The 14,905-nt window shown below is 34.8% G+C and overlaps 1 protein-coding gene across 1 annotated transcript in view; it reads left to right on the forward strand.

The window, feature by feature from the left end:
* The window catches only part of LOC145296133 (uncharacterized), a 1,188,759-nt gene that overhangs the window by 1,097,219 nt on the left and 76,635 nt on the right, over nt 1–14,905 (forward strand). The window contains exons 19-20 of the mRNA XM_080142289.1: nt 7,183–7,312; nt 7,742–7,895. Coding sequence (XP_079998415.1) covers nt 7,183–7,312; nt 7,742–7,895 — 284 coding nt within the window. The remainder of the gene's footprint in view (nt 1–7,182; nt 7,313–7,741; nt 7,896–14,905) is intronic.

The raw sequence follows: 14,905 nt of genomic DNA on the forward strand, positions 1-14,905 counted from the left end.
TATATATATATATATATATATATATATATATATATATATATATATATATATATATATACATAAGTGTTTCATCCTTTCGGGAATCATCAGTACAGGGAGTTACGATTACTGCCGGTAGGTATATTGGAACCCGGCCCGAAGTCATTTTAGCAAGGTGCAAACCACACGGCCAACGTTATCCCCGAGAAATACAGTTAAAATTAACATTTATATAACATCCTAGACGGATTCTGACGAGATGGAGAGATGCCAAAGGAACAAAGCAAGTTACATGCTCATTAACGTTTCGTCTTTATTCCAAGACTTCCTCGGGGTGATTTAATTGGAGAAAATTTAAAAAATATACTCGTTTTGGAGAGGATGCCCCTTTTTTTTTTATTTCACACCGAAAAAGTTGTGTGTATTCTAAAAAGTGTATAGCGGTATTTTTTAACGCCATAAAGCTGCTCATATAAGCTGTTGTTTTCAATTTCAATCTTTTAGCATTCTTGATGTCTTCAGGCATTCGCTAATTTGAAAATAAGTCCATTCTTTTAATTTGATGTTATCTCTCCTCATTTTTTGTCTGTCTGTCTGTCTGTCTGTCTGTCTCTCTCACTCTCTCTCTCTCTCTCTCTCTCTCTCTCTCTCTATATATATATATATATATATTTTGTGTACAGAAAGTTGTTAGTTGAGACAGGTCATTGGTACCGTCGGTTTCAAGCCCGATAATAAGGCCCGTTTAAGGTATCCTTATCAAGCTCTCTTCAGCCAATATTCGTCTTAAAATATAAGTACGCTCTTAAAATTTGGATTTTCCTTTTAATTGAGCACTCTGCTGGAATTCTTTTTCCAAAAAAAAAAAACTAATCATATATATATATATATATTTGTAAAGATACGAAAATAAGTAGATATATAAATTTTATAAAAAATGCTTCACAAAGGATGCAACGGAGGTAAATTTTTCCCGTCTGTTTTCTTTTCCTAATAAAGGAAAAGTTTATTTTCCTTAATGTTTCATTGTTTAATTGTTTTTATTTAATAAGTCTGAAGAAAGCTGTTCTTGTGAAAATTTTCAAACGATATATGTCTTGAAACAATTGTAACTAACAATGAAATACCTTTTGTTGCTATCAACTCATTTCTTGAAGTCTTGTTTTTTGTTAAAACATATATATATATATATATATATATATATATATATATATATATATATATATATATATATATGTTTTACGTTCATTATTCTCTTCAGCTACGTGCGCTTTCTATTTTTCTCATAATCACAGAATAGAAGAATTGACTCAACAGCGTCACTTCAGTAAATGCCTTAAGATAACAAGCACTCAAGAAAGAAAAAAAAAGATTTAACTCTTAAATACCAGCGCAAATCGAATATGAAATCGAAAACCCAGCGCCCCCAACCATAAAGATTCTGACCTACAAATTATGTCTAGATAGACTAGTCGGCACTTCTCAGTACAGGCACCACAAGCGATTCACACAAAAAAAAAAAACTAACCCCTTCTAAAATAATGAAGATAATGCTTAGGAGGATATATTTCCTAGGACTGTAGAAGACTAGCAACATATTACAGTCAACGGGAAAAAGGTCATTTTAGAAATTGTATATATTCTGTTTTGGTGCCGAGGGGGGAAAAGTAGAAGTTATCGGATATTTTAATTGCTTCGGAATGACTTCTAACTTCCAAAAATATCATATATCCCAACCGAGAGATCTTTTTATGATTCTAACTGTTTCTTTAAGTGCAATTTTAATATTATCTCTTGCACTTGATTCACCGGGTATAATTGCCACGTAGTTTTGAAATCCATTTTTCATGGGCCAAGTCGATCTTATAAGTACTGTAATTTAAGAAATCTCCCTAAAATTCCAGTTTCTTCTCATTGCTGCGTCGATATTCAACTTTGTAAAAACTGCCCAGAGAAGATATTTACGTACTCGATTGTGTCGCATTGTGTAGTAGTTTTCCCGCTTTCACACTAATCTATCCCATTATAGAAATATTACCATAAGAATAATCTGTAGTTTTTAATAGTTTTCTAACAATTACTATATAAATCATTATAAAATTAACTAGTTTTTCTCATTCCCCCTTCCTAGTTTTTGTCGTATTATCGTATATAATATTCTCATCTTAAATTCAATAGTGTCTTTCATTCATAGCCTTATATATATAGTTTCGTATTTCTTTTGTGTTTTTTTCTTTTTCTGTTTCCTGTTGGGTCGACGGCTATCGAGTTACATGAAACGAGTCGGGTGTGCGGCCGTAATCATTTTATCTCTTGCGATCGAACAAAAAACGGATTTGTCATCGCCTAACCGGAAGTGACATTACTTCCCGTGGGGGCAACTAAATGACAGGCCGGAAAAAGTACGAAAATTTCATCAAAAAGAGTTTTTAAATTTTTTGTTTAGCATTTAGGTCCTATTCAGATATCTATCTCTTTCCCTATCTATCTATCTATCTATCTATCTATAATTAAAACACACACACATACACACACACACACACACACACACATATATATATATATATATATATATATATATATATATATGTAAGAGACTTATCTATTTATCTATCGTTATATCTATCCCTATAAGTATTATCTCTAATTGTATATGCATTGTAGTCTTTTCATATTACGTAGCCTCATCAGTTTATTTATACGCACACACACACACACACACACTCACACACACACACACATATATATATTTATATATATACATATATATATATATATATAGATAGATAGATTATATCTACATAATCATATATATATATATATATATATATATATATATATATGATATGATGAGCTGTGAAACAGCGAAACAGTACTGTATGTTGAGGCCTATAATGCTCCTCATCTTGAGTTGAGCATATTGAGAAATGATACACGAATTACCATTAGCGTATAAGCGACGTTCTTTGTGTAAACAAATCGAGCATGGGTAGTTCGGACGATTTCAAAGCACTGTTAAACTCATGACTCACACAGCAGCCACCGATAGTGTAGTGGTTAGGAGGCTTGACTGTCTAGCCGCACTGATGAGCTCTGAAACAGCGAAACAATACTGTATGTGGATGACTATATATATATATATATATATATATATATATATATATATATATATATATATATATATATATATATCGTTGCTGGGTTCGAATCTAATGACTTACAGGAATTGTTACCTACACTGATAATTGCGTAGGCATAATCTCACAGTGTCTGTAGGTATAAATGAATGGTTTTTGTTTGTAAAAATTAAGCGCATGCGCACATTTCACAACATTATTGGTATTGATAAGTTAAAAGTAAACCTATTTGTTCTATAAGATTTCCAATTCCAATTCATTTAAATATCCCCAGTTACACATACACTATTATTGGCTAAGACCAATGTGTAATACTTGCTTTCTATAGCATTTGAAACAAGAAATTTTAATGCAATTTCCTTCCTTTAAAACATTCAATTTACAGACAGATACCTCCACAAAAAGAGAACGTACCGCTTCTATTATGATAAGATTATCTTGTGTTTTTAATAAAATTGTATTATTTCTTGTGCTTCTTTAATTTCAAAGAAATTGAGTTGCCTTGGTTTGGCGAATGCGCCCTTCCGTCTTGATAGACAATGGATAATCGCGCCTAAATGTTTCTCTTCAGGGCTCGAGCCTGGGCAAAGTTTATTGAGGTCTTATTTTGACCAGAACTCCAAACCGCCCTCTCAACCACGCTAGTGTGTTCCAAAGCACCAGTTTGGTTGCAGGAGTTGCTGGAGTAAGTTACCAAAGCACACTGTTCCGCCTTCGGGGCTCCACCCTTGATTTGGAAGGTATACTCCCCTACATTTGGCCGTTGGACCATTAATCTTCTCCGCCCTCTAGCCGTTTACTATTCAAGGCAGTTCCTCCAGCTAGATTAGTGGTGCACTGCAGTGTAAACACCAACCTTTCACGTGGTTTAGCCCGCCACCGGAAGCAGTGTACTGGGGTGTGACGCTTGGAATCGGTACGTGAGAAATTAGGAGATGGATAGGGTCCAGTAGCGCTCATCTGCCCTAACAGGTAGGACACGTCATACCAAGCTGCCAAAAGTACTACCCCGACAAAGAGATCCCTACACTCGTGGCGCATGCGTAACGGTAACTTTATTTCTATATTATTTACTAAGGGCAAGATATTAAAATTATCAAATAGATTTGCATGGAAGTATTTAAATTACAATACATGCTAAAGGTTCCTTGAAAGAAACATCCACAGCTCTATCCACTCTAAAACTATCTTCATAATTAAAAATAAAAAGGAATAACAAAACTGATGTTATACGAAACCGACGGTGTAATTTCGCACTTGGCTGCGCATCTTCTTGCAAAAAAAAGGCACAAGATTTGATTTTGAATGCAATTCCATGAAACACGTAAATAAATAAATCGTCTGATTTCAGCGAATAGTATTTATTTCGTTTTAATGTTTTTGCGTGGTATTTTTTTATTTTATTATTTATAAATTATTTGATTCGCTATTCATGTTGTTTTGCTTGAAACTGGGCGGAAAGAAAATCGATTGAAAGTTCAAATTGAACTGTTCATAACAATTCTAGCTTTACATAAATTATTTACGAAAAATCACCCAGCGCTTATCAGATTGGTTATTTACACTATGTCTATACCTTAATACGATAGCGTGTGTGTTATTTTGTGTGTCGCGCTTACATCTTTTTCCTCTCGAGCGACTGTCGTTTAATTGTTATGACCTTCCATTTTTGTAATTAAAGAAAAAATTACCAAGAATTCTTCGTAAGTTTTTTGTTTCGATTATAGCTGATGACACTCTAGTCATCTATTTTTTTTATAAATAATTTTACCAAAAATTCTGCATAAGTTTTGGTTTCGGTTTCGCCTATTGCTGAAGGAACTCAAGTTCTATAGAGTACCGACAGGAAGAAAGTCCGCACTTGCAATTGTTTTCAAAAACTGCAAATTTAAGCTCAATTTAATGTAACTGTTCAAACAACCTATACCTCATTTCATTGGCCTTTTATTCCTCTATAATTTTACCTGTTCATATTTGACTTTTAATTGAAATATTCTAGTGGTCACGTCAATTAATAAAATAACTTAAAATTGAGGAGACAAAAAGAAAGTCCGCAGCAAAAAATTCACTTAAAACCAGCTTAAATTATCGCCCTTAAATGAGTTTATAATATCCACCAACAGGCAACCAAGCATCTCTAATCGTAATTGTTGTTCCAGGTTATACAACGTAATATTTAGTCCATATTCCATGACTTTCTCTTAGTGATCGCCAGGAGCTCATTAATCTCCACCTTTCTGGTTTATTCAATCGAGAAATCGGCTGAAGATTGAAATGTGACGAGAAAACGGTATGAAAGACCGTGCAAAAGCACCAAAACACCGGCAGTGATCGTGATGCCCCTAAATCTTGTCGTACTGGAGGTACTTCTAACAGGGAAGACAATGCTATCAAGATCCACAGCATAAGAAACAGATTTGAAACGGCTCCACAAATCAAAAAACAGTACAATCGTGTTAAAAAGTGCTCTCTTTCTATTATTAAGAACAGATTAAAGGATTTTAATTTGCTAACATATGTTGCAAGACGCAAGCCACTGTAAAGAACAGAAAGCGCCGTCTGGACTCCGTCAGATGCAATGAAGATCATGACTCTTCATTTTGGTAAAAAGTGCTTTTTAGCGACGAAAGCAAGTTTAATATGCTAGGCAGTGCTGGTAGGCAGTTCGTCCGTCGGAGGAAAGACGAATAATTTAATCCTAGGTACTCAGTTTCAATGCTGCAAGGTGGTGGAGGTTCAGTTTGTGGGGCATTATTAGCACCAATGGTCCAGGGCTATGGTGCGATTGCAATGTCGAATTAATTAGACCAAGTACATTAATATGTTGACTGAGCTTTTTCTACCCTAATTTGGTCGGAATTTGGATGCAGGATAATGTTCCCAGTCACACAGCTTGCAATTTCAAGTGGTTCCTGGAAGAACATGATATTCCGTATTTAGTTTAGCTTGCAAAATGTCCAGACCGCAATCCTATGGAAAACGTATGACATTACATCAAGCAACAGTTACGCAATGATAAAATTTCAAATTTAGAAGAACTTTGGACACAAATTAAAGAAAAGTCGGATGCCTTTCCTCCGTAGTATTGTTGCAGTCTAATTCAAGGAATCTCAAAAAGATTGCAGCCTATCAAATTGCAGAAGGGCTATGCTACTAAATATTAACTAGTTCATTGTGTTCCTGTTGTATTTGTGTTATATTAATGTCCTAAAGTTACATTTACATAACAAATTTCCATTGTGCGGACTTTCTGTTTGCCTCCCAATTTGACGTTATTTTTTTTTTTAAATTGACTTGAATACTAGAATATTTTAATTAAAAGTAAAAAATGAAATTATAGCTTAAATTTGCAAGTGCGCCGTTTTTTTTTGTTTTGTTTTTTTACCGCCTGTGTATATCTTACATATATTTTTTTCATAAGTTTTAGTTTCAGTTTCGATTCACACTGATGCATCCGAATCATAAGAATGTTTATGTTTTAATTCTGAATCATAACTTCATAATATATAAGAATCGATAGAAAATTGACTCTATAATAATGTATACGAAATTTGCATGAATTAAAATATAATATTTAAGAGTATTTTGCGACTGGGCTACTCCGTGCGTCCCTGCTAACTTACATACATGTTGTTGAAGTTTTAACAAAAGAGCTACAATTATATCTGGCCGTCACCTTTTTACGCTGAACATCCACAGAATGCTAACATCAACATATTACATATGAAAGATTTCACTGTGGTATTTCCAAACGCCGCGCTAGTATATATATATATATATATATATATATATATATATATATATAGGGTGTCCACAAACTCTGGCTATATATATATATATATATATATATATATATATATATATATATATATATATATGCACATATATATATATATATATATATATATATATATATATATATATATATATATATATATATATATATATATATATATTGGTTGAATGAAACGTCCAGGTAAGATATAAGAGTCATTCCCTGCCGACTGAGTCAACGTATTTGAATTTCATTTTGTTTTGTTTTGTTTTTTCTCTGCCACTATTTCAGATATTCGCCGGCCATGTTGTCCAAAATTCCCGCCTTGATTGGAAATATCTCCGTTCGCGCCTGCGTAAGAAATGCGTCATAAAAAACCAGTTCAACGTGTCATTCAAGATTTTTAGAAACAACGCTGGAGGTTAGTTCATTCGTGGGTCCGCCATTTTCTTATAGTACAGTTTGTGCGTTCGACTTGTTTTTGTTTATTTTTTGTTTATATTTTTCTCTTCGCATGAAAAAAAGAAAAACTTGTTTCAGTTTCTCTTTAAAAAAAAAACTTGTGCATTAAAAACAAATATAACATCCGCTAAAATATGTAGGTATTGGCATATTTTTAAAACGAATATAATTTTTTTTTTCTACAGAGCAATAAAGACTACGGTCTAAGATTTAATTCGTTTTTCGGTTAATGAGGACGAAAATGAACGCAATTTTTTTCTCCATTAAATTTATGTAAAAAAGATGATGCAGTGATTTCCTATCACTAATTTATCATAGATCAGCCTATTATTGGTTGGCAATTAAAATAAATGAAGTATAACTACATATATATGTATTTTTTTTCTAGGGATTTACGTGGATGCTGGATCCGGAATGCAAAGGTTATATTTAATAAACCCAGCCATTGGATGCAGCAACGGGATCATCTATGTCATCGATGGGTTCCTCAATTATTCACCGTTTAATTTAATCGAAATGATTTACCGCGAAACAGCTGTCAGGTAAGTTCGATTTCCTATTCAAATGATTTTCTCAATAGTCTCTCATCGAAAGATCCATAATATGGCGTAAAGATAATATATATATATATATATATATATATATATATATATATATATATATATATATATATATATATAAGGGCGACCAGACAGAAAATGTCAATGATATGATCGTTAAAATGTTTCAAAGTTCTGTATTCAATGCAACTACAGGGTGGAACGTTAAAAATGTCGCCCTAAAGAAAACAACACTACAGCTTTATTTGAAAACTTATATTAAAAAAAAAACAACTTGAGTAACTTGATTATGTAATAGAACTGACATTTATTCAATGTAGCCGCCTTCAGCCTCAATCACCGCCTCTATATGGATTAGGAACTGGGAGAATGCGTTTTCGACAGTCGCCGGTCGGAGTTCGACGAATACTTGGCAGATGGCGGCTATCAGGCTGGTTTTGGTGTTGTGAGAGGTCATGTTGGTGATTTTCTCGACGTGTGTCCAAACGAAGTAGTTTAGTGAGTTTACGTCGGGGGGGGGACTAGTGAGAGAAGGGTACAGAGTTGTAGCACTCTATTTGAAGCCTGGGTCTCTTCGGAGAGGGCCGGCGCCTAGTCCTGCTGCTATACCCAGTGTCACCGGCCACCGGATTGCACCAGGGGATCACTGCACTCTTATGCACATCCAAGTACACTTTGGTGTTGATTTTCAATTCGCTTTCGAAGATGTGATTGGCATGATGTGGCTCTCAATTGAAACCATACCAATGACAGTAACCGTAGCGGGAAACTTTTTTGCATCACTCTGGGCACGCCCCTGTTATCCATGATAATCCAGTGATGCATTTTGAGGGTTTTGGAAATAGTCCTGTTGTCATAATTTGGATGATTATAGATTGTGAGTTGTATAGCGGCGTATTTCCAATTTTGCTCGTTGGATGTGTCTCTTTTAAACATGGTGGAAAGTTCCTGTAGCTCTTGGGATTTGTACACAGTAAGCCAACTAGTAGATGGTTTGCAACAAAAAACAAAAATGACAACTGGCTTTCATCAAATGAAAATGGAATTTTATCGTCTTTTCTTGTGCGACCATTTTATCCTTTTCATCTGTATAAGGAATACAAATACACTCTACTCTTTGAGGATTCGATTTTTTGTAAATTGTCAAATTGATTTGATTCTCATTCGCACGATAAAGGCTGGTTTGTTTATTTTCATCCCTTGAGGGAGTAGGGTCTCGATAATCGCTCTTTATATAACGTAATCTTCACATGTCAACACCCGGAACTTACTTTTTTCCAGTTGAAACAACTGACATTTATTTACAGGTACTTCAAGAATAACGATGTATCTCTTGTTCAAAAGTCTTCACGTACTCAAATATGATAAACAAGTATTTGCTGTGTCGAATACGTGATACTGTCTTTGTCCGGCCACGTTTAGGGTACCTCTTTCTCTGTCGCTCTAGGGCCACGTGTGTACCACAATTATTTCTGTCATTGTCGGGCTTCCTTTTTGCTTGATTATAATCGTTTTCTTTACTTATTTCTCGCTGCGACGTCACATCGCACACGGCTCGGTCATTTACATATCTTTATAATTTGCTGCTGCTACCAGCGCCAGCGGCTCTGTTACAATTAAAATCCAATCTTTGACATGTAAACATGAAATAACTAGACATTTTAATCCGTTAAAAATGGGCAAAATTTAGACTTAGAAAGAGTGCTTTACGTCAAATGGATGGTTACATATAATTAAATTACTACTGATTATTGCATTAACTACTGATCCTTATAAATTCCTAACTGAGCATCGAACGTGTACCACAATACTTAATTCGCTGTACCTTTTAATAACAAACACCCAATAATTAGTCCATATCGACCCAGTACTTTCTGAGAAAAATTGGAAATAAGATACGAATCCTACTAATCCTTAATAATTTCTTACAGTGCATCGAATGGATATCATAATACTTAGTTCGCTTTCATCGAATATATAAAAGGTTTTATGTCTGTCTGTTACTCTGTCTGTCACCATATTTTCAAACTCAATCTCCTCCGAAACTAAAAGTGGCAAAACGACGCTAGGGGTCTCAAATGATTAAAAAAAAAATACGGATCGTTCTCTTATCGGTCTTTAGCCGGTTGTAATAGTTTTTAAAGGGCCAAAATATATCTCACAATTTAAAAATAAATCGTTATACATTTAGTATATTCCTCTTAGTTTATTTTTGATTTTAAACTATTAAACAGTTCATATGCGTGGTACAGTTGTAACGTCACCAGCTTTGAATGCTATAGTTTCGGTTTCATTTCTAGCTTATGGTACCAAAATACTTATTTTTTACCTAAAAAATCACAACAAATAATATATACGAAATCTGCACAAATTAAAATAGCATATTTAAGCGTATTTTACGACTGGGTAAAGCCGAGCGTCCCAGTCTTCTTATAAAATATCGGCACTGTAATTTCTGAATAGATAGACAGATATAAAACAAACAGACAGACAAAGAAAATATAATATAGACATGGTAATTTTATTTCTTACAACACTTGTAATGTAACGTACCTGTTACAAACAAGCGAAAGAAAGAAATAAAAATTCGGGTCGGCATTTTTTTTTATTTTAACAAAAGCATTTTTTTAGCGTTACTAACCCGTCTCGACACAACTTAAAAAATATCTCGGGCCATATGTCCATCTAACCAGATCACATCTCTTTTTCTTCCGACCGCCTGCTGGCAACAACCGGTCCATTCTCGCCTTAATATTATACGTCCGTCGCTTTCGGCATCGACTTTATTTGTTTTTCGACTTCACGCTAGCTACAGCCAGCCCATTGTTCCCTTTCATTTACACGCTGCCGCCTTCGGCGTTGACTTAGTTTTTCCCCCAACCACGTAGTGCTTTTTTTCTTTTTCTTCAGACGCAAGTCCGAGCACAGTTGCCAATTTGCATACGCGTTCAAACACTGCTCCTACTGTAATACAATCGCTTGCCGACCATCGTTCAGCTACTGCTGATATTTTCATGCATACTCATGCGCCCTGTTAGAGTTATATTAGACATGAGGCTTAGTATCATCATATCTTGATGTTAACGTTTGTAAAATGGACATAAAAGTAGTTAAAAACTGATCAGCTCAGAGAATATTTAAGATTCTGCCAGTTTAATAGAATTATAGATTTTATGTAAAACAAATCAAACTGTGAAATTATCGCCCTTTTATTGTTGTTTATTCCACGTGCAATAACGATCGTTGCTATTCTGTACAAATTTGATGTTTTTACATTTATAGAATCGGAAATAGGACCTTGTAAAAATAAACACAAATAGTTCACTATTAAGAACGAAAGAAAAAAATAGAACGAGAAAAGAAGGAAACTAAAAGCCGCAGAATAAAATTTGACCTAAAAATGATATAGAACTTTCTGCCGAATACATATTTGATTACAATGTGTTGTAACCATGTATAAAAAAACAGCCTATCCTGCCTTGACAGAGTACAAAATAGACTTCGTGTCTTAGTGGGGGATGCCCTTTTCTCTACCCTGCAACCTCTCTCCCACAGAAGAGACGTTGCGAGCCTACCCTTGTTTTATTGTTATTTCCATGACAGGTGCTCGTCTGAACTCTAATCTCTGGTCCCCCCCCTCGTCAATCTTTCACGAAAAACACCCGTTTAGCTGAATCCACTGTGAAAAATTTCCCCCACTCTATATCTGTGCCTAAATCAAAACGCGGATTCCATGAACAAAGCTTCTTTCTTAGAACTGCACGCCTGTGGAACTCTGTTCCGTCTGCCTGCTTCCCACCGGACTACAACTTGGATGTCTTCAAGTCCAACGTTAACAATTTCCTAATGAACCGCCCCCTTAAGTAAGCACTTCATCAAATCTCCACACTAACGTAATGTACTTGCAATAACCCTTATCCCTGAGTGGCTACGGGCCTTGATAACTGGTGATCACTGTGTAAAAAAAATATATCTCTATTTATTTTCTTAGCAGGAAGACCCGACATTGCCCGCGATTAAATAAGGATAAAATAATGTTTCACCCTTCCGTAGTTTTATTATCATCGAACCGGTGAAATCGACATTTTTTCAATCAAATCGAATAATTCTCCGCTCTAGTTAGAGATCTATCGCGGTACTAGGCGAAGCTTCGCATACCTCGCCACAGTCACTTTGTCCAAAATATATTGTAGTTTACATTGCACTGTAGAGAACATACTGTTGATTTTAAGAAATTATTTTTTAAAGGCTTGAATTAAAATTTAAAATGAAAACTCGTCATGATTCAATTGTGCTATAAGCAGACACATTCATTTCGACCGCACCACTGTTATGTAAAAGAAGATAGTGTTGAATTCATATGCCTGTCCTTCTGCTTGTGCAGTGATAATGGGTTTAAAAGGAAAAAGCCAAGTATCATGGTACGGTTAAATTTTAAACAAAAGCATTCATTTCGAATGCGCACTTTCCAAATCAAAATTCCTTTCATATAATAGTAGAGATATTGTGAAATTTCACACACATATACTTTATGTATCTGGCAATGTTCTTAGATAGGTTTTTAGATGTTTTAGATAGTTTTTTTTATTGGAATGTCTACAATATGTATCGATAATAAAAATAATCCGAGGAAAAATAGAACATGCGATTTTGATTGAAGTGAACACCTTATATAGTCTAACATCACAAGCACATTTGAGAAGTTTTATCATAGCACAAGCAGAAAGACCTGTCATAAAAAAATCAACAGTATTTTTTATGATATAATCGAGGCGTACAAGAAATGAGTGGTTCTGTTTCAAACACAATTTAACCATGATACTTGACTTTTCATTTAAAATTAAACCCGAGCCATTATCATCGCACATATAGAAAGGCCAAGCAGATAAAATCTACAGTAGGTTCTTTGTTATGACGGGGACACGTTCGAAATTAATGTTTCCCTTTAGAGCAACAATGAGCTATAGTACCTGACCTTTGCATTTTAAACTTTAATTCAAGCCATTATATATAAATAATTTCATAAAAATCACCAGTAGATTATCACAGTATAACATAGATTACATTGTATTGGGGACTAAAGTATTGCGCGGAGGCATGCGAATTTTCCGCCTAGTTCATCGCGGAGGTTCCTTGACTGGACAGAGCAATTTATCGATCTTATTAAAGAATGGATGACTTTACCGATTTCGATGGCAATAAAAATATTGGAAGAGTGGAACATTCGTAGATCTTTATTCAATCATCGGCAAAGTCGAATCCCCTTGCTAGCACACACACACACACATACACACACACACACACACACACATATATATATATATATATATGATTACGTATTTCCTTCTTTTCCACCTTCTCCCTCTCTCCCCTCTCCCTTTTATTCATATCCGTGTCTGGTTGAATATCTTAAACTCCCCCTCGCTCCTACCACTTTCGAATGTTTATTAAATCTAAAAACTTAAGTTTTGTCGAATTAGAATTGAAATTCTTTCCCCCTCCTTTTTTGTGCTTCTTCTCATATCATTTTTCTGTTCATAATAAACATTTCTGTAAAGTTTGATGAAGTTACTGGATCGTTTATACGATTCGGTAACTGAAACAAGTGTAACTAAGAAGATAAAACGGTAATACACTATATATATGTATATATATAATATATATATATATTATATATACATATATATATACACACATATTATATAAGTACCCGTTCACTTACACTTTTTCATGATAAAGCTAGAACCCAGAATTAGATGGAATCGAGCAATTGCATCGACAACGCCAAAGTGGGTTTCGATGTACTGCATCTCATCAGTGACGTGCTCCGACATAGGCGCGAACCCAGGTCGTCGCATGTATGAAGTGTGGTATTTATATATATTTATCTCCTCTTAATGTCTAATACACACATATTATATTTATGTATGTGTGTGTTTGTGTGTGTGTGTGTGTGTGTGTGTGTGTGCGTGAGGGAAAGAGACTATTGTTTAGTTGTTTTTTCCTTAAAGAACTTTAGATTAAAATGTATGTTTAAGCATTAAAAAAAAATTAGAAAGTCGACTTTTTATACCGGACAAAGGTTCTTCGACTAACGTGAAAGGAATGTTTTCTTTCCCCAAATGGTTTGCCGATTGGTATTCGCCGCTTCCAACACGATCAGTTCTACCGGCGAAGACTATTATCTGGCAGAACGCCCAACACCGAAATGGAAAAATAAATGAGCAATAAGAATAATGTCCAGCCAAAATGGAGAAACGCAAATAGAATACGAATTGAAAGCTCGCCATTCATTTCATGCCAATGATTTATTGAAATTAATTCCTAAAAACGGACTCGAGATTTCGTCTTGATTTTCTCCCCCCCTTCTCTGAATAATAGCTTACAGCATCACAAACCATTACGTTTTTTTGTTTCATGTACAGGCTGCTCTTCTCGCGTTATCTTTTTAATAATAGGATGAAAACATCTCACGCATGCGTATAGAGCTAAGTAAAATTAAGGTGTTAAATCAACTTCACAATCTAGTGGAGAATCATCCAGCCCTTTTTATGCTGAAAATTACTTGCTAGTATATCTTTACTCTATCCCAATTTCCAGTAGTGTTGGGACGACTAATTGTTGTGGGGGAACCACCCTTTGAATGGACTCAACCACTGTCCATATATACCGAACTCTTAAAGATCGTAAGCAGGGCTCGGTGGAATGCAAAGCACTCTTTTCATTTGTAACCCTTTGGTTTTTTTTTAATATAACAGGGCTTGTCTTACACTGTTGTTCTGTTTTTATTGTGGCTAATTAAGAGTCATAACACTGGTGATAGAAGGATTCAAGAAACACACTAACGCCGAAACACTAATGACTTACCACTCCAACAGCAATACACCAGTGTTCTCATAACACTGTCCATAAAGGATTCGAAAACTCGGGAAAGTAAAAAGGAATTTAATAAACCAGTGTTCTCATAACATTGGCAATATGACGATTCGAGA

This window comes from Euprymna scolopes, chromosome 16, assembly GCF_053919585.1.
Source record: "Euprymna scolopes isolate OS-2025 chromosome 16, ASM5391958v1, whole genome shotgun sequence".
NCBI lineage: Eukaryota > Metazoa > Mollusca > Cephalopoda > Sepiida > Sepiolidae > Euprymna > Euprymna scolopes.